The sequence below is a fragment of the Lissotriton vulgaris genome, chromosome 2_1, assembly GCF_964263255.1.
Source record: "Lissotriton vulgaris chromosome 2_1, aLisVul1.2, whole genome shotgun sequence".
NCBI lineage: Eukaryota > Metazoa > Chordata > Amphibia > Caudata > Salamandridae > Lissotriton > Lissotriton vulgaris.
Genome location: NC_141687.1, coordinates 1,818,912,165 through 1,818,937,232, shown reverse-complemented (window position 1 = coordinate 1,818,937,232; position 25,068 = coordinate 1,818,912,165). Strand labels below are relative to the sequence as shown.

General features: G+C 43.0%; 1 protein-coding gene across 2 annotated transcripts in view; it reads right to left on the bottom strand.

Moving 5' to 3' along the window:
• Positions 1 to 25,068, bottom strand: part of BLM (BLM RecQ like helicase) — a 451,097-nt gene that overhangs the window by 273,961 nt on the left and 152,068 nt on the right. For both annotated transcript variants that reach the window (XM_086957898.1, XM_086957899.1), the window contains exons 5-6: positions 24,486 to 24,598; positions 18,910 to 19,045 (exon numbers count right to left, since the gene is read on the bottom strand). In XM_086957898.1, the coding sequence (XP_086814024.1) occupies positions 18,910 to 19,045; positions 24,486 to 24,598 (249 nt within the window). The remainder of the gene's footprint in view (positions 1 to 18,909; positions 19,046 to 24,485; positions 24,599 to 25,068) is intronic.

Sequence of the window (25,068 nt, the reverse complement as noted above, 5' to 3'; positions counted from 1 at the left end):
CTGTCGTGAGCCAGAGCGGAGTGGACTGCCATTCGGAGGGAGGAAACGGTGGGGCTCCGTCGGGAGCCCATGGCGGAGTGCTGGGGGGGCATGCTCGACGCCCTGCAGGCGGCAGGGGCTGGCACGGCTGAGGAGGCGGAGGGGGACTCAGTTACCATGGTGGGTAATAGAAGGGAGGGGTGTGCAGCGAACGACACTACCAATGCGCTGGCGGGTGCACGCCACGAGATTGCGGCAAGGGTGTAATAGGTATGGAGACACACGCATCTGCTTAAGGGGTGAGGAGAGTTGGCTAGACCGAGAAAGGGGGACAAACAATGTACAGGCAGGGAGGGGGAGGGAGGGGGAGGCGGGCCTCAGGAACGGGAACGGGGGGAGGGTTTATTTTGTAACATGATGACAATGCCGTCTTTTGCGGTTTTGTTTTCTTGCAAATGTTTTGATTGCACTTGGGTTAAGAATGTAAGACTTGTCTCTCGGCGCAGGACTGGGGTGCAATGGCCCTTGTACGATACGGGCATGCCTGGGCGCCCAGGAACTGGCCGCATGCCACATAGGTGTGAAAGCGACAGCGCCCTATTGACCTGCCGCACTACTAGTGCACAGCTAACTAGACACGATTGTAGAACTGTCTAGATGTTAATGGTGCACCCAATGTAATGTTAAAATAAAATGCCAATAAACAGAGTTGACAAAAAAAGAATGTGATGTTCACAAAAATGTTCACTTATGAGCATCCAAGCCCCTCAAGCCACTCACCTACTACACTCCCGCCCCGGTCCGCCGCGTCCATTCTGGGCGATTGTTGCGGAGGGTGAGGAGGAGCCCAACACTTCCGGGCCCAGAGCAGGCAGGTCAGCGCTTAAGTCGCGCTGTACAGGAAATCAAATAAAAGGCGGGGAAGAACGCGGCCGAATTGTGGAGACGAGGAAGCCAGTGGCAGTGGCAGACTCGCTTCGCTTGTAAGCTGCATGCATCGCACTGTGGCGCTGATATGAGAGCTTTTTGAATTTTAATGCACTAGCGACTTTATGGCTATTTTTTAAATACATGGTGTGAGCATCTGAGACTGGCAGGCGCAAACGTTACTTATTTGCACTGAGCTGGGAATATTTATTTTAAAGTGTGTCAAGTACTCTTCTGGGCTGACTAATAGTACGGGGGGGAGACACTCACCTACTACACTCCTGCCCCGGTCCGCTGCGTCCATTCTGGGCGATTGTTGCGGAGGGTGAGAAGGAGCCCAACACTTCCGGGCCCAGAGCAGTCAGGTCAGCGCTCTAGTCGCGCTGTACAGAAAATCAAATAAAAGGTGGGGAAGAACGCGGCCGAATTGTGGAGACGAGGAAGCCAGTGGCAGTGGCAGACTCGCTTCGCTTGTAAGCTGCATGCATCGCTGATGTGAGAGCGTTTTGAATTTTAATGCACTAGCGACTTTATGGCTATTTTTAAAATACATGATGTGAGCATCTGAGACTGGCAGGCGCAAACGTTACTTATTTGCACTGAGCTGGGAATAATTATTTTAAAGTGTGTCAAGTACTCTTCTGGGCTGACTAATAGTTCGGGGGGGAGACACTCACCTACTACACTCCCGCCCCGGTCCGCCACGGCCATTCTGGGCGATTGTTGCGGAGGGTGAGGAGGAGCCCAACACTTCCGGGCCCAGAGCAGGCAAGTCAGCGCTCTAGTCGCCCCTCCCTCTCCCGACCTAGCTCCTATAAATGTGTGTGGGGCAGCGGACGCGTGCAGCGGGCGCGACGGATGCGCGCCGAAGTCGCGCCAAAGTCAAGCCCGTCTGCGCCCGTCCGCGACCGACCGGGGCCCGGAGCCAAGATCTCTGCGCAGACTAGGCAAACCCGCATTCAGTATGATAAACAGGAACTGCTAAAACTACGACCACCAAAGGAGGAGCCTTGTTGGCACTCTATGGAAGCTCTTACTCTTCTTGACTGTCCACAATGTTCCTTCAGAGGTAAAAGGGAATCGTCAAGCGGGACAGGTAACAAAATCGTTCAGGGAGCTCTGCTAAACTGTAGGTCGCTAAGTAGGCACAGCAGTCAGATCTGGGATCTCCTTTTGGATGAAAAACTTGACTTTCTCTTCCTAACGGAGACCTGGTTAGGGGAACACTCTGATCCAGAGATAATAGAAGCAATCCCACCATCCTACTCCCTGGCCAGATTAGATAGGAGTGAAGGAAGAGGAGGGGGAATCGCCATTGTCATTAAATCGCCGATGGAATGTACCCTAGAATCCATAAATATAGACAATTGTGAAGCAGGATGCTTCTCGCTAAAACTGGGGCCCCAATTCTCCGTGTCGGGGATTCTTGTTTATAGACCCCCAGGTGGACTAAAGAACTTTAAATCTAGTCTGATGGAGGGCATTGCTCACCTGGCAACTAGAAAGAGCAGACTTCTGATATTAGGAGACCTCAACATCCATCTTGATGATGAGCAGGATAAGGAAGCCACACATCTAATATTAGACCTACAGGCACTACAAATGGATATAAAAAATCTTACTCCCACCCACAAACATGGCCATCTACTAGATCCAATATTTGGCAGCTGGGACGGAGTAACGACTGATATGCCCCTTCCGGTCCCGTGGTCAGACCACTACCTGGTCCCATTTAAAATCCTTACCTCAACCTCTGACTCTCGCAGAGTGGAGAATAAAAGATACCCCCGCCGCAAATGGAAACAATTCTCACAAGAGGTGTTTAACGAACTGCTGCTAGAAGGGGGTCCACCGGGGGGTGACGACTGTGAACTCGCTCCCAAAAGGCTAGAAGAGCGCATTCTCGGAGCCCTTGATAAGACAGCCCCAATATATCTCCCCAAGATAGGGTGCAGAGACAGGAAATCAGCACCGTGGTTTACACCCGAGCTACAAGTGGCTAAATCGGCATGTAAAAAAATGGAACGGAGATGGCGAATAGACTTTTGCCCTCTAAGTAAGTTAAACTACAAAGAGGTGCAGAAAAAATATCAAACGATGGTACGTGGAGCAAAAGCCACCCATTATAAGAAACGTATTGGGGAAGCAGAAAACTCATCGAAAGAGCTTTTTAAAATCTTCAAAGAGATCTCGGTGGTACTTGCCTCAACCACCCATGACACTGACTCGGTAGCAGAGTCAAACAAAATAGCCGAGTACTTTGCAGGAAAGGTTAGGAAAATATATGCTACCTTCTCCAACAAACCAGTAGATGGTACAAAATTTGAAGTAATTAGGGCAGTAGACAACACAGAAGGGGGATTGAAATTCTTCTCGGTTCCTCCCCAAGAGATGCTCCGTAGCCTCTGTCAGGGAATCAAATCGGGTTCCCCTCGTGATCCGGCCCCTCCTAGGATAATGAGAGAAAGCCTCTCTGTACTGGAGCCGTACATTAGGCACATACTCCAGGTCTCTTTTTCCACGGAACATCTCCCGGAAGATTGGAAAAAAGCGATTGTGCTCCCCATAAAGAAAAAACCCAACATAAGCCAAGACATACTGGAAAATTTAAGACCTATTTCTCTGCCCCCCTATTTAGCCAAAGTGGCGGAGAAAGGGGCAAACGGTCAACTAATGACACATTTAGAAAAAACTAATTCCCTGCACCCCTCGCAATCTGGCTTCCGGGCGGGCTTCTCCACGGAGACAGCTCTCCTGAGAGCGACTGAGTTCCTAAGACGGGGGCGGATGCCGGCAACACCATGGCCTTGGTGATGCTTGACCTCAGTGCGGCATTCGACACTGTAGCCCATTCCATTTTACTACAGTGTCTAGTCAAAGCGGGGTCATCAGCTCCGCACTGGGGTGGCTGACAGGTAGAAGCTTTATGGTGCAACGAGGCTCCTGCAGATCAGCAGATATGGCCTTAGAACAGGGGGTTCCTCAGGGCTTGGCCCCGAGTCCAACTCTTTTCAACCTTTATATGACCCCCTTGGCCAAAGAGGTGCGGGCGTACTGAGTAGAGTTGGCAGACGACACCCAACTGCTGATCTCGCTGTCTCAAGCACCATTAACGGCAGCATCTAATTTTAAGGCTTGCATGCAAGCACTAGCTGAATGGATGGACGAACATTGCCTAAAACTAAATGGATCTAAAACGGAGGTAATGGTTGTGGGTGGGAACAACCTGAGTTGGTCTCCAGATTGGTGGCCAACGTGTCTGGGTCCCACGCCTGTCCCCTGTAAAGAAGCCAAAAACCTGGGTATATGGGTGGACCCCACTCTGTCCTACGAAGGCCACATTCGTCGCCTCGTAGGAAAATGTTTTGGGGTCCTGAAAACACTAAATTGCACCCTGGATTTACTCCCGCTGGAGGCTAGACTCACTATGACCCAGGCGCTGGTGACCTCCTGTATGGATTACGGGAATGTCTTCTTCCTGGGTGCTACAGAACACAGTCTAAAGCGCCTACAGGTCCTCCAAAATACAGCAGCTCATCTTGTATTACAACTCCCCAGAATAGCAGCATTAGCGGCTCTACACTGGCTATCGATCAAAAAAAGAGTGATGTTCAAATCTCTCTTAATGTGCCACAGGTTACTCCAACATAAAGCCCCTCCCTATTTGCTAGATCTAGTACTTAGGTATGAGCCAACTAGAGCCTTACGATCAGAGGGGATGGGTTTGTTGACGATCCCCCGTGTAAAAAGAGCAAAACTAGGTGGTCGCTCTTTTAGATATGTAGTGGCAAAAAACTGGAATGCTCTCCCCACATCCATAAGGCTGGAAGAATCTGAAACTAAATTTAGAACAATGCTAAAAACATACTTATATAAACTATAAGCTGCTGAAAAGGCGGTGGGTGTTGGGATGTCTGTATGTCTCTGATAACTTGCTCTCCACAGCGCGGGGACACGCCGAGATGGCGTCACGAGGCGCTTTATAAACTACCTTATTATTATTATTATTATTCAAGGCACTGGTTGCAACTCCATTGTGGCAGCCCACAAAGAACTGTTTACAAGTATGAAAGATCTGCTTTCAGGAGAACCCAAAAAAAGGAAATTTGCCACACACACACATGGTATAATGAGCAGTGTAGCTCAGCAAAAGCCACCTTGCTTAAGTCTATCAAATCTAAAGACCCGAGTGGCTTCCCCTTGACACAGAGGAAGTACAAAGAAATTGAGTCCAATGCTAAATCTAGCTGTTAGAACGAGGTCTAAACCATCCTGATTCATTCAGCTAAATCAGGAGATTCTGATCAGTGGAATGTCTAACCTCATATATGGGGGTCGTACATTTTGAGAAGTTGTACTCAGGGGGTGGAGCTGAGAGAAGAGGGTCAGAAATTCAGCATTTAAAGAATCATCCTAGACAACTAGAAAGTCTTGTGATCGCCATCACTGATTCATACAAGGCCTTAAAGTCTATTGTCCCCAAGAAGGCTCCTGGTCCAGATTGCATTCTGCCCGACATGTATGTATGGGAGCCTGACATCTGGGTCCCCTGCCTCAATACTCTTACAAGGGCAATTGTGAACGGTGACCCTATATCAAACTCATGACAGCGTGCCAAGATTGTCCTAATATTCATGAAGGACCAGTGAAAAAATCCCAGAAATTACAGACCCATAAGCTCAATAGGCGGGCTCCAGAAGACATTCTGTTGGGAACTCTTGGAGAAACTCACTGACTGGGCATTGGAGAATCATATTCTCTCGGAAACTTCAGGCGAGCTTCAGGCCACAAAAAAGCACACTAGACTAAATTACAGTTTAATCTACTGGAAAACAGTAGCGCTGGGTGCCTTGCGCTAAATAATTGGGGGAGGAGCCGCAGCGCATCTCTCCATAAGGCCAATGACAAAAAAGGGGAAGGCGTGGCCCACGTGTCCTTGCGATGGTGCTAGGCAACACTCCAGATGCAACGGAGTACTGACATGTGAAGAGCCTGATGGCCAATAGCATTAGGCTGATTGGTGGCCAATGTGTCCACTATGTGGTCATTATGGACACTTCTGTCGTAGGACAATGTGATAGGTGGAAATAATGCCTGGCTACATGCCCCGTGAAAATGTAATACTGCTTTACAGGAAACAATATAACATTAAGTCTCGCCTACATGCCATAATCTCTAGAAACACTATCATAGCTGCTAATATGGGCTACATGTAACATTACTCAAAAAAGGGGGAAGTCGCCCGATAGTGTGGTCTACATATGTTAAAAGATTTGTTGGTGATAAAGTCTGTCGTAGGAAAGGCTTTCAAGATGACCCAGTGTATGTCATCAGGACTGTGATCTTCCGTATTTAAGTGGGTGCTCATATATCATATGATAGTACTGCAATGTTCGCTTATATGGGCCTTGACTGGTCTCGTCGTCTTTCCAATGTAGCGAATACCACAGGGATATTTGGTTTGATATATACAATTTTTGGTCTTACAATTAGTCTGTTTCTGTAAGTTCCAGATACCGGCTGAGCCTAGTCTACCTGCTTGTTAGTAATTGTGAAAGGACAGACATTGCACTGGCCACATGGATAATGTCCTCTAACGGGTGGCAGACCCTCAACTGCTGGTTTTACTTTCTGTGGCAGTGGCGGTGTGTCATAGTCTGATATGAACGACCAAGTCCTTAATGTTTTGGGTTCATTTGAATATAAATAGGGGCTTTTCAATGGTAGATCCGCCACTATTCAATATCGCCCAACGTCTGTCGATAATCTTCCTATAAGACTGGACTGGTAATGCATGTCAATGTGGTTTGTTCGGTCTTGGGTGCCAGGATAGCTTCTTTTTAGTTATTATGAGCTCTCTTATATGTGATATTGATGATTTCAGACAGATAGTTGTGATTTTTCAGTTTCTTAGTCACTTATGTTGCCTGTGTTACCAAAGTGCTGACTTCACTGCAATTCCATCGGAGCCTCAAGAATTGGCCTCCGGGCAGGTTTTTTCTAAATACCTTACACAGTGGCTCTAAGTTAAGGCTGACTGCTTTTTTGTCAAGCTACCAGAGGGTTAAGCACATGTTGATTTAGTTACTTTTGTGGTTCATCCTGATAAGGATTATCCTTGTTGCTTGAGTAAGACTTACACCCCTCTCAACCAAAAACCCCAATTCCCACATAGGGCAAAATTCAATGTTAATATTTTTTGTGAACATCCCATGTCTAGCACGTAAGTTCTTAATAAGGGTCCATGTATCAAGGGCTGATGTTATATTGCACTGCATTTGCAATCAGATCATCTAGTCTGAAGATCTACACACTACGGTTCACAAAACAAATCTAGTAGGCAGGGAAAACTACATTTCCCTGCATGCTTTATCGATCTACCAGCAGTGCATGGAGATGAGCTTCACACACTTATGGGCTATCCCCTTGATCAACGGCCTCTTCTTTCTTAATAATGGTCCCCAAAAAGCAAACTAAGTGCATTTGCTGGGACTGGTGCTTTATCAATAGGGGATTGAGCACATTAAGGTGAGCACCTGGTTTTAGAGTCATCCTAAAGAACCTTGAGATCACATTATTTCCCGAGTTGATCTTGGCTGGGTTTATGTCGCTTGCAATTATCATAGGCAATATAGATTGAGTCAGATTATTGGATATGGTTTTGCTAACTTCTTAGACTTCCTAGGTGCAGTTTTCTTAGGATCACGGCTTCACCAGACCATGATGTTAGGACTCTCATTTGAATTATCAGTCTTTCCATAGTTAAGTAGGAGTTGTTTCATGAGGAGGACTTATTCTCAAACAAATGTATCCACATTTTCTTCAAATACCATTGCGGTGGGCCCTTACAGCAATATCCTGCAAACCGTATCACTGAGAGGACCGATTGCCAGTAAGGCCTCGTTGGGAATGAATTCTGGTGACTATATTCATTTCACAATATGGTGCATGTATAAATGAGTGATACCCATACATTCGTGTTTATTGAGCAATTCACTTGACTGGGCCATGCTATTCCACAATGATAGTTTGACAACATTCCACTTTGACAACTGTGGATTAATGTGTGTTGTTCATTCTACAGGCTCTTCACATTCTGTGAGTGCAACTTTACTTAACAATTGAGTCTGAAGAACACTATTGGTCAAGTACCATTTTTGCGTTACTGTTCCCTATTGGTTCGTATTGGTACAAAGCTTTTGTTGGTCCTGAAGATAGCCCATTGGCGTATTTTTAGTTGGGCACATTACAGGACTGAAACATGCCAACCTCTTTATCAAGGTGAATGACCCCTGCTTTTAGTACATCTTTTAGGGGCAGTATTAAAGGATACTCAGTCCACCTATGAGGTATTTATAACAGTGATTTTTGCCTTTGTACGTGTCTACAAGGGATGATTCTACCTTATTTTTAGGTCGAGCCTTTAGGACTTTGCTCCCGCCTGCTGACTTCTCATTGGTTTAGTGCAGTGTCACTTTTCTTTACTACTTCCTAAATGGTTAATGCAGCAATATGTCACTTCTGTTTTTCTCACAGGAGCACTGCCCAAGTACAGTTTTCTTCCGCTTCCATTATTTTTGTGATGTTTTGGAGAACTCTTTTTCATGTTTCAGGCTACCACGAATTCAGGTGCAGCCGATTTGCTTCCTACAGTCGATACGTCCTCCATTAAAAAGAAGTAATGTTCCGCGGAACAAATAAATATGCTGTCACACAATGGATGTCTCTTCTCAGTACACAAAGCAAACCCTTGAAAATGTGACATGCACGGAGAAATTTGTGTACTGTGCAAAAACAAAAATGGCAAACAGCAATCTTGTAAACAGTAACTGTTTCTTGAAAGGGATGGATGGGACTGGGCAAGAGTGAGTAAACAAAAACCCAACAAACAAGTGTTTGCTCTTACCCCGCCCCTTTGATATGTACACAAAGGTCGGCTTGCACCCTTGGTGAGAAGACAAACTACAGCCATGCAATCACGGTTAGCCGTGAACATCGGCGACCAATGAACGATCCTTATGTGCCAACCAGGTTTCTTTACTGCCAACCAGTTGTAGCGTTTCCGGTTGTAATGCCACGGTTTCCTGTAGATTGTGTGGGCGGCCTTAAGTTACTGCCCCTTCTGGAAACCTCTGTGGCACCTCCGGTTGATCTCTGGGTTGACGGCTAAGCCCAATCTTGCAAGCACCGCTGCAGGCCTGTTTAAGTAGCTGGTAGCTAGAAATTTGGTGAGAGACGAGGGAAAGCAGGACTGGAGTACGGGGTTTGTATAACCAACAGTGACAAGCGCTAGCTGCACGACCAACTCAGAGACACCTAGTTACTGACTGCACAGCAGCACAGCCACGATGCGAAACACTAAGCCAACAGTACACTGCTTTTATCAGGGTGATTTTTGACAGTTGTTGATTCTCAAACAGCTGTGCGTTTGCTGAGAGCTGTAGTATCCCTTTCCCATTAAACACGTTAGCGAGCACGTCGCAGTGTGCTTAATCCATTGGTCTGAACACGATAACTAGGTGGCTAATCTGCACGCCTTGCATTTAATAAAGGATAACACAAGAAAAACAGACGTGGATCGAGCAAACAATGTGCGGGTTGATCCGAATGCAAAATGGTGGACAGAAAAAACAGATGTGCCCAATTTGAAGTGATGAAACCACATTTACAAATGGATAAGACTCATTGTGCCTGTTAATGCAAAGCAGACGCCGAATGTGTGAAGTTCATGCTGGCATTACTCCCACCTGACGTAACTGAGGGCATGAGTCAGTGATACTCATGTATGATGCACCGTTGTTGCTCACCCCCTTCAATTTTACCAAGAATACAGTGAAATCCAAATGTGTTCCAGCGGAGGGCAAATACTCGACAGGTTCCTGGTTACAAACTAAACAATCCGTGAACTTGATAGAGCAAGGAGAGGATGATGTGGGGTTGATAAGCAGAATGGACACTCTTCAGGTCACTGGATGGAACTTATCGCCAACTGGTAGAGAGCTCATGCACAGAATAAAACCCAAGAAGAAAATATTGTTAAGGTGAGTTTTAGTCCAAGATAGATCACCACATAAACGACCAGACGTAAACGGACATATTCAGAACCTTCACGAATAAATATGACAGAAACAATATTAACCTCAAACACAAAACGTAATAACCCTTATTGCGCGTATTTGACAGCAAAAGTCAATCTCTGGCATGTGTCTGGTTTGCAACGGAACAGAGCCAAATATCTCTTTGTTACATCTCAAAAAAACATTGATGGGCCTCAAAGCAGTTTATTTTACAATCACTGGAAGCAGAGTGGCCCTTGACGAAAAACAGTACCCACAATTAACTTTATTTTTCTTTACACAAAGTAGCAGTCGACTGGAGTAGGCCAATGCATGGTTCTATATTACTAAGGGGTCAGATGTGAGAGTATATGTACTTCAGAGAGTCATGGAGCACAAATGTCATCTTGGTGATCAGTACCATCAAATCATTAGAAAAGAAGCCAACCCCCTCTTCCAAATGCAAGTCAACAATTGACCAAGCCCTCAACATCAATTTAGGTTGACTAATTCCAGATCTCAACTTGACGCTCATGGGTAAATCAGCTTCGCTAATGAGAGAAAAAAGGCATCAGGGCCAAAATTAGCCAGAGGCAACTTGGGGTATAATCTGTTGTCTAAAATGAGCTTGTGAAAAAAAGGAGCTATATGGCTTAACATGACTTCAGTCATAAAGATGCGAGAATAGGTGGTGGGAAATCAGTCAATGTCTGAGCAGTCACATCCTAACAAGGATGAGCAGCAACCAAAAGACAAGGATAAGCGTCAGGAGCTTCCATTGTGAATGGGATCTTTTTAAGAAAGAGATGTTAGGGCCATTCCCCTTTCACATAACCACTCTGAGTACTATCCCTCATTTCAAACACCCTTGTTGTTTGTGGTTTTCACTTTAAAGGTTTTAAGACTCACAGTGTCAAGGCTCATGGTTAAAGAATCATAATATTGTGCGTGTCAACACAAACAAGTCTAGAAAACACAGCATAAAAGGAGTCTGCTCCATTCAGAGATCTAGATTCTAAATCAATAAGCCAAAATATAACCAGTTTTGGATGTTGGCTGAAACACCCTCCCAAAAAGCCAAAACACAAAACAAAAAGACCACCCAAAAAAACCTAGAAGGGGACAAATATGCCTGAATGTGATACACAAGCATAACCTGAGCAGGGTGTTCCTAGGTGTAGCCCCCACTACAGAAAATGTGTTTTGGGTGGCACACTGAGGCTAGGGGATTGTTAGCCTTCAATAAGGTCCATTACTGGTTCTTCAATTTAACGAAGACAAAAGGTTACAAATATTGAACAACATTTTCAATAATATTCTGGGATACTCTAGTTTGAATCCCAAAACATGATGTCATATGAACCTGGGGAAGATGAAAGAAAGACAGTCAGTCAGACACAAGCAGGCCGTACCCAACTGCGGCACATTGAAAACAGGTAATGAAATCTGTAGGGCTGCAGTGCATATTTATCAATGTCCCAAAACATTGCAGTCCAATATTATTATGACAGATTCCATTACCTGTCTTCAATGTGCCGCAATGACAGAGATCAAGACATGCTCATTGTGGTTTTAAAATTCATGGGCATTGGGAATCCCTGTTCCAGTAACGCTGGACTGACCTGCTAGGGTTTGGGAACCCCTTAATAGGGGAAATGCTTGGAATATATATATATAGGTCTCTAACCTATGGTTTTTTCAGTGAATATATGTATATGTATATATATATATATATATATATATATATATATATATCCAGATAACTGCTCCAAAAGACCGCTACCCACGTAAGACTCTGGCAGGTAGCTAGGCGAGGCAAGCAGACACGGACCCAGATTAGGTGCAAATTCTACAGCGTTTATTTGTCGGCCATAACGCGTTTCACCACCGGAGTGGCTTGATCACATGACAATGCTACAAACATTGGCGGACCATTTAAGAAACAGCACCTATAGCACGTGATTGTGAGGTGAGTAATAGACATAAATGAAATTGAAAAGAGATTTAGAGCGTTCCTAAACGTAAATGTGATGACATTCAAGTAATAGCAATTGCAAATACTGATGATTTGCACAAGAAAAGGGTTACATGAAAACGTAATTTACGAGAATTGCTATATGAGAGAATTCATTTAGAAAATGCGAGTTTTGCCAGCAATATGCCTAAAAATGATTACAACATAAACAATGGTTTCAGAATTGCTGTATGAATCATATATACTGATAACCCCTAAAAAACAAAGCAGTTAATAATCAATGTGGATACATGTATAGATGTCCGGTGGGACACTGTATGCAAACCAGATAAATTTGATTAAGGGAGCCCCTGAGTGGAAGAAGTGTCAAAACAAACCGGGGCTACACTGTTGTGTCTGATTGGGAACGACAGTGCAAAAAAGGTGCTTGAGGTGAAGAAAATAGTACGCAAGTGAGATAAAAACAGGATTGGGTATTGGGAAGAAGGCGGCGATTACAGGGATTGGGGAGGTGTGATGCTTCAATTTAGCGTAAACTCACCTTGTAGGTGAAAAAGTATTGAGGACAGCGAATAAATGTCTGATGGAAAATTTTGTTTTGATTGCATGAAAAGCAAGATGTGGAATCTGGGAAAAGGAGAATCAGGGGGTGAGGCCAAAATGGAGGGGCACCGGATTGCAATCTGAAGGTGGTATGGTTGGTTCATAGACAGGTGTATAAGTCTTCGGTGTTGTTGAGACCTCCCGGGTTTTTGCTATTAAAGTTGAGAATGTACCGGGTTTCCAATTTGCGCATTTTATGTTCTCTGTCTCCGCCTTGTTTGGTTCTGGGAACTGTGTCAATGACATAATATCGGAGGTCCTGTAAGTTGTTGTGGTGGACCTCGTCAAAATGTCTGGCCACGGGGTAAGCAGGATCACGATTTGTGATCGCCCTCATGTGTTGGAGGATCCTCATGTTGGCTGGCAGTTTAGTGCTTCCCACGTATCTCAAGGGACACGTGCATTCGAGAACATAAATGGCAAATTCAGTTTTGCAGTGAAGGTTTTTGGTAATTTTGATTTCTTTGTCACTGAAAGCTGTGCAATAGCTGATGGTATTGATGCCATATTTGCACGCTTTGCAAGAGTGACATTTGGTGAAACCATTGGGTGCTTTGAACCATTCCATCGAGGGTTTGGATTCAGGACAGTTGGTCACCAGACTGTTGTGTAGGGAGATGGCCCTTTTGTGTGTGATACTGGGTTTGGCCGGCATATGTGTGCCTATGACAGGGTCACTGCGTATTATAGACCAGTTTTGGTTGATGATTTTAGCTATGGCATTTTTTTGGGCACTGTAAGGTACAATAAATCTGACCCCTGTGGCACTGTGCGGTGCGGCATCCATATTTTCTTTGGAGTTTTTGGCCTTTTTGGAAATAAGGAGAAGATTTCTATCTAATTCCTTGGTTTTGTGGATGGCTGTTTCTATGGTTTTTATGGGGTAACCCTTGGCCAGAAATCTTTCCTTACATTCCTGTTGGGCATTTGCTAGGTCTATCGGGTTACTGCAAATCCTTTTAATTCTCAGCATTTCCCCGTAGGGAATGCTGTGAATTAAATGCTTTGGGTGGAAACTTGAAAAGTGCAGGACAGAATTGCCTGCAGTTTCTTTTCTGTGTAATTTGGTTTCCAATTTGTTGTTGGCAATGTACAGTTCTGTATCTAGGAAGCATATGTTGGTTTTGCTGATGGTACTGGTAAACGTAAGGTTTATGGTGTTGGTATTGAGTGTATTTACCCATTCTTGTGCCTCGTTTACTGTGCCATCCCAGACAAAAATCAGATCGTCAATATATCTGTAGTACAATTTGACATGTTTTTGGTATAGATCTGCATGTGTGCCCTTAAGGACCAGCTTCTCCCACCAACCCATAAAGATGCAGGCGTAGCTGGGGGAGAAGCTGGCCCCTAGCTACGCCTCTGGTCTGTTGGTAAAAGACCTGATTAAACGTGAACATGTTGTGATTCAAACAGAATTTTACCATGTCCAACAACATACGATTGTGTTCAGGTGATGCAGCTCTGTTTTGATTAAGAAAAAAGTCAAGGGCTCTTATACCATCTTGATGGTTTATGCAAGTATATAAGGACGAAACGTCCAAAGTTAATAAATGGTAGTTGGAATTCCATGCAAAGTCTTTTATTTTGCCGAGAAAATCACTTGTGTCCCTCAAATAGGATTCCAGCCCGGTGACACAGTCTTGCAAGAAAAAATCTATATAATTGGAAGTGTGTTCCAATAGACTGTGCCTGCTAGAAATGATGGGCCTGCCTGGTGGATTTGTTGCATCTTTGTGTATTTTGGGCACAAAGTAGATGTTGGGAATAGTGGGATAGTCATTCCTCATGTACAGGTATTCTTCCTTGGTGATTAGGCCTGCACTCTTCCAGGCTATCAGTTTCATGTAGTTGGAGTTGGCAGTTTCCCTAACTGCCGATGCACTACTACTACTAATATATATATATATACACACTGAAAAAACCATAGGTTATAGGCCATATATAGACCATATATAGTTAGGAATTTGCATTTACAAAACCTTGAAAATTCACTGAAAAAAACCATAGGTTAGAAACATACATACATATATATATATATATATATATATATATATATATATATATATATATATATATATATATATATATATATTCCAAGCATTTCCCCTATTATAGTTAGCTGGACATTCTATTGATATAAAACCAATGAAATTCCATATATAGTTAGTTGCACTAACTATATATTTTGCGCATCCGCAATCCAATGCTGATGATGTCACATATTACATCATTCATGACATGGTCAGTGACATCACTGATGACATCACTGATGACATCTCATTTAACATCAATGATCACACCACTGATGATATACTTCATGTGATAATACAATGCACCTCCTTACACTCTAATATGGTTTTTTCAGTGAATTTCATTGGTTTTTTAAAAGCTAATATCTATAGCTGTAAAATATATTCTTTATTACGTGACGTATCACGAAGCCACGTGAGACGCCTCATGACGCGTCGCATAACCGTGACGTATCGGCTCTGCAGCGCAAACAAAACCCGTAACGTAAGCGCGCCGGAGCACGCTTACAGATATATATATATTTTTTAACCTTAATTAGACAAAATCCACACGTGCACATATCTTGAGGCCTTGCAAAGGCACATCAAACAAACAGTCCCTACAATTTTGCCAAGTTTGGTGGAAATCTATTCCCTTAAATTTTATTTTACTGTTTCTCTTGGTTTTCCCCTTGTTACGCTTACCGGAACGCTACCCGGTACGCAAACCGGACGCTCCAAAAACACAAGATGGCGGACTCCCGTTACGCTTCCGGTTAGCTGCCCGGTTCGCATACAGTGAAGCGCCTTTACCGCGAAAAATCGCAATTTTTTTTTTTGCCCCGCGGGGCACTTTAATATCCCCCTCATCAATCCTAGGGGGTCAGTACCCCCCTTTCCTTCATTTCCCCCTTCGTTTTTCACCACCTCTTGTCTCTCGATCCTACCGAGAGACAAGATGGCAGCCGCTCCGGACTGTTTACAATGTTGACAGCCAATCAGCTTCTCCTCAGACTCCCGTTACGCTGCCGGTTAGCTGCCCGGTTCGCGTACCGGGACGCGCCTCTACGGCGAAAAATCGCAAAAAAATGTTTTTTTATTTTTTGCCCCGCAGGGCACTTTAATATCCCCCTCATCAATCCTAGGGGATCAGGAGGGGTCTACCTTGCCCCCTTTCCTTCATTTCCCCCTTCATTTTTCACCACCTCTTGTCTCTCGATCCTACCGAGAGACAAGATGGCGGCTGCTCCGGACTGTTTAGAATGTTGACAGACACCGGAGAGCCAATCAGCTTCGCTTCGCGAAGTTCCGTTACGCGTCAGGTACGCGAACCGGGGCGCTAACCGGAGCGCTGTCACAGATATATCTGTTTTTTAAAACGTTAATTTCTCAAAATCCACTGGAGCACATATATTGAGACATAGCAAAGGCACGTCGGGCAAACCATATCTACAATTTAGCCAAGTTTCGTGTAAATCCATTCAGCCGTTCAAGCTAAAAGTGATTCCAACCGCCCTATGGAAAAATGAATGGCCCCCCCTTGACGAAAGCCCCCCAAATTTTCAGGGGCTGCTCAGAAACAAAATGTGCAATTTTCCTGAAAATTTCAGCCAATTCCGTCCGCAAACGCCAAAGTTATTCGACATAGAATTTTCAGAAATCCCATAGGAAAAAAATCCTATATTATATATATATATATATATATATATATATATATATATATATATATATATATATATATATACATATACATATATTACCTACTGGCGGTCGCCAGTAGGTATATATAGTTAGGATTTTTTCTCTATGGGATTTTTGAAAATTCTATGTCTAATAACTTTGGCGTTTGTGGACGGAATTGGCTGAAATGTTCAGGAAAATGGAACATTTGGTTTCTGAGCAGCCCCTGACAATTTGGGGGGGTTTCATCAAGGGGGGGCCGAGAAAAAAGGGGGGTCCCAAAACGCGTTTTTCCCATGTTAATTTCCATAGGGCGGTTGGCCTCACTTTTAGCTCGAACGGCTGAATGGATTTGCACGAAACTTGGCAAAATTGTAGGGACTGTTAGCCCGATGTGCCTTTGCTAGGTCTCAATATATGTGCTCCAGTGGATTTTGAGTAATTTAGGTTCAAAAAAAGATATATATCTGGGCGGAGCCTAACCACACATCTGATCTGATTGGCTGTCAGCACTTCATCCAAGAAGTGTTGGCAGCCATCTTGGGACCAATATACATGATAGCACCTCATTAAAAAGCATTGTAGTTAACAGAGGGTTTTAGGACTTTAGTTACATTATAAATCATTTGTTGATGGTACCATACTCGTTTTAGGAATTGTGGTGGGTTCTAAGGTGATTTTACCATGTGAAAAAACCTTCTGCTGTGATATCATGAATATTGTTTGAAAGAAAACTAATATCTCATGATTTTCCCACAGTGGTTTGGAAGGGGATCTATAAGCTAAACTGAAAGCATATTTTCTGTAAATTCACATTATCTTTCTCAGTCATGTGAAAATGAAGTCTGACATTCTCAGTAAAACATGTACATCCAACAAGGACAGAGACTGCCAGTTGATTCCTTTGTGTTCTACTGCAGCCTCCTAGAGTGTTCTAAAGAACAACTAGAGCGCTAACAGTCCTACTTATTACAAAGGTATGGCACACCTGAAGCCATCTTGATTGGAATAAAGTGGTAACTCTTAAAACATTTAATTTAAAAAGAAACAACATGAGGGGGTATATTTTGCCATAGAAAGTATGATTAGTGCTGCAGAATGAAAAATTAGGGCACATTTTGAGTGACTTCTCAAATCCTTTTCTATTTCATTAAAACATTCTGACATGCAGTCTCCCAAAATGGCCACCAGAGACAAAAGAGCCCAAATGTAGCCCAAATATCACCCAGATGTAGCCCAAGTATAGCCCAATGACAGAATGTCCCAGAGTGTTCTAAAGAACAACTAGAGCGCTAACAGTCCTACTTATTACAAAGGTATAGCACACCTGAAGCCATCGTGATGGGAATAAAGTGGTAACTCTTAAAACATTTAATTTAAAAAGGAACAAAATGAGGGGGTATATTATGCAATAGAAGGTATTATTAGTGCTGCAGAAAGAAAAATTAGGGCACATTTTGAGTGACTTTTCAAATCCTCTTCTATTTCATTAAAAAATTCTGACATGCAGTCTCCCAAAATGGCCACCAGAGACAAAAGAGCCCAAATGTAGCCCAAATATCACCCAGATGTAGCCCAAGTATAGCCCAATGACAGAATGTCCCAGAGTGTTCTAAAGAACAACTAGAGCGCTAACAGTCCTACTTATTACAAAGGTATGGCACACCTGAAGCCATCTTGATTGGAATAAAGTGGTAACTCTTAAAACATTTAATTTAAAAAGGAACAACATGAGGGGGTATATTTTGCCATATGAATTATGATTAGTGCTGCAGAAAGAAAAGTTAGGGCACATTTTGAGTGACTTCTCAAACCCTCTTCAATTTCATTAAAAAATTCTGACATACAGTCTCCCAAGATGGCCACCAGAGACAAAAGAGCCTAAATGTAGCCCAAATATCACCCAGATGTACCCCAAGTATAGCCCAATGACAGAATGTCCCAGAGTGTTCTAAAGAACAACTAGAGCGCTAACAGTCTTACTTATGACAAAAGTATGATGTCACTGACCATGTCATGAATGATGTAATATGTGACATCATCAGCAGTGGATTGCGGGTGCGCGATATATAGTTAGTGCAACTAACTATATATGGAATTTCAATGGTTTTGTGTGAGTAAAATAAGGTTTTGTAAATGCGAATTCCTAACTACATATGGTCTATAACCTATGGTTTTTTCAGTGAATATATATATATATATATATATATATATATATTTACTTATTGATTTGATTTAAGGCACAAACACTGATTCCAAAGTCCACATACTCGTAAAAAAGTAAAGACTAAGAAGGAGTGATTCTCCTTTGCTGGATGCGCACATGACAAAGAATGATCAGACACAGGCAGTTTAGCAGTACGTTATGAAACATTTATCAAAACTAAGATTCAAACAAAATGTTGGGACACCTTCTGGCTAAAGTCAGCCACAAAGCACAAAAAGTGGAAACAAGACACCAAGGCCCACCAACATTTAAGCCTTTGCATACTAATAGATAACATAAGCTAGAACCCATACCAAAAGCTGGTGGAGGAGGGTTTAATCAGTGCAAGAACTGGACAATCACAGAATGTTCAACACATTTCAAAAGGACTCTGCAATGCCACCAAGGAGAAAATCGCTGAGCTAGGATAGGCGAGATTTACTGATGAATATAGTGTTTTGGACTACGCACCTGAGCTGTCTCTTTTCCAGAAGTGTACTCCCACAGGACAGATGCAGCAGTTCATCCAGTGGTATGGCATCCACCAGCCTAAGGATTTCCTGCGTCACCATCCAAATCGCCAAAGGTTCAGAAGAGGCAACACCAGCTGTTTAATACATTTACAAACCTTCTTAATATTAGAAACAAAAGCCACAATCTTTCTCACATTTCTTTCTATTCCTGGAAAACATGGACATACTACAGACAACTATTTCGACTGGTTCAGACTGTAACTACACTTAGACTGAAGATGATGTGTATGAACACAAAAGAAGCAAGGAGGAACTGAACGTGTACTGACAGTGCAGGTATAGTGGCCGGCTTCGACTCTAGGTGCCGTTCTTTATAGGGCCCACCTAACAGTTCCATGATGTTGGACACAAACAATGTTGTAATTAGTCAAGACTGCTTTAATTTCCTTGACTCTGTGATGGCAGCTGTAGTTAAGCAATCAAGGCTTACTTACAGACTGTGGTGAGAAGAATGGCACACAATGGGATGCTCACCTACACCAGTCATCCAACAAGCCTGATCTAGTTTCCATATTACAACTGCCCATGGCTCCTAAGGGCTGCTGAAAGATTTAAGGAGTCAAAAAAGCCATGAGGATCTGTTTCACACACACTGTTGTTCTAATCCTACCAGTTTGCATTCTGCCAGTTCTCATGACACATTATAATTGTAAAATGATGAATAGGGTCTAAACTACAAGTCTATAGCCCTCACATTTTTTAATTATGATCCCAAACAGATTTACTATAGCATACCGTTACTAAGAACGCGGCTATTGCCTAGAAAATAAATAGTTCTACGTTAATTTACAAGGCAGGTTCTTTAAAGACTCAGACGCACCTGGGTCCCTATATCTGTGAAGACCCCAGTCTTTGGCTAAATCAATAGTGCTGTTCAGTAACTGTAAATAACTTGTCACTAGGGGGCGAGACAAAGTGGCAAAAGGCGCACGTCTGAAAAGCAATATAGCAGTGGCTGGCCTTCAGTTCTTGGAACTCTCTGCTAATTCTTTAAGTAACAGAGTAGGGTTTTGCTGTTGTCAGTTCGATCAGGGAACACAATCAAAAGATAATGCAATAAAAAGTTTCTCCTGGTATTATTCTGATTTGGGATCCTTTAGAAGATGCTTTACACTGCCCTAGAGCTCATTTGGTTTGAACATACCACGGGGAGCATCTGAATGGCCAAACAGGCATATGTTGATAAAGGTACATTATTTTGAACACTGGAGAATGTGTGAGGCCCATGGGCTTAGGTTTGAGAAGTGCTAGGGGACAAAGGGATCCTCGTTCTAGTGTGCAATCAGGCAGGCTTCTGGTCACTGGATCACACCAGATGGAGGCAAGAAGGCACTCCTGACACCTCTGAGCAACCTCACAGCATAGGTGGGGGTGTCACTGCTATGGGATGCTCACCTACACCTTGTGATCGGACACCCTGTGATGACCATTGACTACCATTATTTTAATTGACTTTGGTGTGTTATTTTACCCTACCCTTAATGTACAACGTCCTGCATATGCCTTGCTGTCTTTTAGTGGGAGCTGTCACAGAGAGGACCAGCCTTGCCAAGAAAAGAAAAGAAAAAAAAAAAGAGAGAGAGAGAGAATGAATGTGTCTCGAAGTGAACTGTTGTGAGCAGTTTATAACAAACTTTATCAATGCTGCCGAGGTTTTAGCCCAGGTTAGTCTCCGCCCTCGTTTTGAGTCAGTTGTCCTTCTACAATTGGACAGGACCCTCCAGGTGATAGTAGCACATTGAAAACGAAAACCCGGAATGGATTCTCATAGAGCAGACACCCATAAGCTAGTGCAGTCCCAAGTGGGCTGTGACTGCCCTGATCCCAACCGTGCTCACCGATTTCTTGCAGGGGGCGATGTTGCAGATTAATGTGTCCCTCACTCCGCCGCCAAACAATCCCAACTTGCGCCCAAGTGTCCTGCTCAAGTAAGCAAAAAAAAATAAATATATATATATATATATGTATATATATATATATCTTTTTGATCTCTTGCAGGACGTTCAGCATATTATATTTGCTTGAATCTTATCTCAGATTATTTGCTGCTTGTTTATTCATGGTATTATTCATGCATTTAACTGTTACATTTACCAAGCGTGTTATTATTGCTTGCATATAAATATATATATCTCTATGTGTATTTGAATGTTGTTATTTTGGCATCTGGGAAAGCCTTTTAGCGTTAGAAAGCATTGTGCAAAATAAAACCCCAAGCCTTATTCTAAAAAGAGAGTCTTTGCATTTTGTAAAATAAAACCCTTTTCTAACGGTGTTAGTTGTGTTTCATGTCTCTTTCTTCGCCAAGTGTTGAATCACCTTGTGGGAGATTCTGTATTATCTGAAAGGCGAAGCAAGACACTGATCTAGTTTCCATATTGCACATGCCCATGGCTCCAAAAGCCTGCTCAAAGATTTAAGAAGCCAAAAGAGCTACATGGATCTGCTTTACAAACTTTGTTGACTTTTTCCTACCTGACCCATCATGACCCTCCAGTGCCTGGATACTCGTGTTGGGTGATTATCCGTGCTATATAAATGAATTTGATTGATTCATTTTGCTTTCTTAACAGCTCTTGTAACTTGTTATAAGTCCGTTAAAGTCAACCTTTTAAGGTCCTGAGTCCAGTTACATCAGTGTGTTATCCCTTTCTGTGCTTTTTCTATGGTGTCCTCATCTTGTGTCATTAGCTTGCTGGGCTGCAAACCTATAAAACAGATCTGTCCTCTTTGTGGAAGAGTTCTGAACTTTTCTACACACAGACTTTACATAGCTGACAGTTAACTAGCTAAATTAAACCACACCGGCTACCAAATAGGACCCCCTTCCTTCCTTGTTGCCCCCAGCGCCTTCAAAATAGGAAGAAGTCTCTCTGTCATTAAGAACTGAGTGCCAGTGCACAGACACTAAGACAGAGCTGACCGACCATGGACTGAAATTAAAGCAATTCTAGCTTTGCCACACAGGCATAAGAGAAGAGTAGTTGACAAACTTGATAGTTAAGCTTGGTCCAAAAACACACAGCATGTAAGCATATTACTCAAACTAATAGAAATGGACTATGTCAAGATATTGTACAGTTAAAAACGTGAAATTGCCAATAAAAAGTTGTTTTAAAAAAGTATTCTTTTAACCCAAAATAGGATAAAACTTCTCATGCAAATAATCCCTAGGTTGGAGGCAAGGTCAGAGCTAGTGATCCCAAGTGACAGCTCTCGCCAAAAAGCGGTAAAGTTGCCAGCCTTGGATGTGCAAAAGCAGCATTACCTGTGCCAAGCTTTCAGTTGACTAAAAGAAGGCTGCTAAGGATAATTGCTATCACCATCATGACCAACAAACCATTAGAAATCTTAGCGAGGAAACTCATTGTGCTGGCACAATGAACTGAAGTAAAGGGCTGAGGTCAACAGCCATCCTCATATGTATAATTAGACATTTTTCAGTTTGGCACAGAAGCTCTGGACATCAATCCGGGTCTCTTCCAGCACATTGCTGAGTCCAGTCAATGCATACAAGAGAGGACGACTTCTCCACATGTTGAGGACTCAAAAGAGTTGGGGGAACGAGGATGCACCAGCTTCATTCAGTTTGTCTAGCGTGGTATTCTCCCTGGTATGGAGTACCCATCATTTAAATCCAGTTTTATGGACGAAGTATAGTTCACAAAGAGGCAAATAATTATTTATATAGTTTGTGGGAAGTGATACACAATAACCTTTGCACAGGAATTAGTTAATCCACAAACAGGATAAATGTACCGAACGTAGGGTGTCCCGGTGATCCTCCGCACACATAACCAAGACACCCACCTCTAAAGTATCAAGAGTTGTGACACTACTCTAATCTAGAAGATACCTTCTCACCTTTATACAGCAATCATGCAAGACACACTGAAAACTTTCTCATTCTTGGCCCCAGGATGAACAATCTCTATCATAAAACTCCACTGAGGCAAATGCTAACATAGAAAAGTTGAGTTGGAGACATACAATGTCAGTGACTTTCATGGGTACTAATAAGTTAGAGTAAAGCCATCATAATGAGAAGGGAGTTGTGCCATACTTTGGACTTCGATGTGAGCTGTCTGAGCCGTGCCCAGACTGAATACTCGTCAGTCCAGTGGAACCTAGTGTGTGAAAGGCAGATGTGTAAAATTGTCAGCTCAGTCAGATTAAATTAATCGAGTAGTAAAAGCTCAGTGTATAAATATTCCAGATCAATAAGAAGTACTGGCAATGGACCGGGATGCTGCAGTAATACTCTATTTGAAAAGGTGTCCCCGGGCCAATGTTCACTGGCAGTACAACTGCCCTGGCAGTGTCCCCTGCCATTTATTTATTGACGGAGGGCCATGCACAGATACACAGTTATTGGGAGAACAGGGGACTGTAAAACGGCAACAATGTCTGTAGAAAGGGACATGTGGGAAGGAATCCCTCTGCACATACAGTGCCAACTCCTGTAATACCTTGGCGGAGACTCAAATACCAAACGCCTCTGTCTGCGAGAAATATTACTTTTCTCAATTCAGACCCCATCTTTAACAACAAAACCTAATATTATGACCAGCAGGGAGTCTGCATAGTAGATCAGTGTCCCTTTGCCCTGTCCAGTAGCTCCAATTGGAATTCTCTGAAATTATGGAACTAAGAGAGTCTGAAATGATTTAATGTTTCTGTATACTGGTGTTACATGGAAGGAATTGTAATTCTGAATAAATGCAGTTTGCATTTAAAACGGTGTTGTCTACAATACATGATTTCTTACTCATATCTTGAATTGAGGAGTAATATTTTGAAAATGTGTAATGTGAATTAAAGTGCATGTGCTGTCTATTTAAAGTGCAGACCTCCAGCAACGAAGTGCTACTCTGGCAGTTTAAATTGCAAATACGTGCTATCATTGCCTAATACAATATAGCAGCTCTGCTCAGAGGTTCAGTACTGTCTATAGTAAATAAGGCAGCCTTAGTGAGAAGTAATGGTAATTAAACATTAAAGGTATGGCAGCTGCGCTGAGATGTGCCAGTACTAAAGTGGTGATGTTATGATTGATTTTCCTAGGCTCCCTATTAGTGGAGTCACCATGATCAATTATTGCACCCTAGACTCACATCTGCGTGATGGAAGTCCTCTAAGTTATGATTTTCCATTTACAGCACTGATAGTGACACCATAAATGAGTGCTATCAACAGACCTTCAAGAATTTGTGAACTTACCAGTCAACTGGTGTGTGAAACCACCGACCACTGTCATCTAGATAAGTGAATTTACAGACCAGAGGTATTTCAGTATATAAAGTTATTAGTCTGCTTAGATGTCGCAATATGAAAACATCTGACCATTGATAGCAAACTGTGTGACATTACTTGACCAGCACAGTCTACGAAATTACTGACAGAATCACAAACCAGTTCTCTCAGGCCAATGAGAGGTGTGAAAGCCGGAGATGAATGGAGACTCTTATTTATCCCTTTCATAAGCAAGATCAATGCCTTGGTCCTTTTCCTTACCTTGCGGTCGTGTTTTGTGAACATCAGTGGGCTGGCCAGGGTCACTCTGATGAGTCTCGGAATGGAGGCTACTTGAAAGGTCATTCTTTGGGACAGCAACTTCACTTGATGCCCTAACAGCAACAAAAATATTGAATTTTAGAAGAGACCATTAGGTTGAATCAAAAACGGCTAATTTTCAAGCATTTCAATTAACTTACAACTGAAGCAGTTGTTCTGAAAACATTCGTCATTGATGAGTCTTCAAGAAATATATCATGTACTTTGTTTACACTAGGAATTTAGGCAGGAAGGATATTCCTATATAACCAACCCGTTCTTTACAAACAGCTTTACAAGTCAGAAGTCCCGGTTTGCAACAGTCACTGCTCCGTGCCCTGTGATAGCGTGCTCCGCAGAGAGCTCTCAGCCTGTGTCTCCTTCAATTTGTATATGGATCTCACAACAGTTCGGGTTGGTTAGTTTGTATCTTGAACCCTAACTTCACGCACATTACGAGGTTCTGATTGTAGGATCATTATGAGGTTCTGATTGTAGGATCATTGGTAAATGTCCAAAATCTGACAGTTGTCTGGGGAGGTCT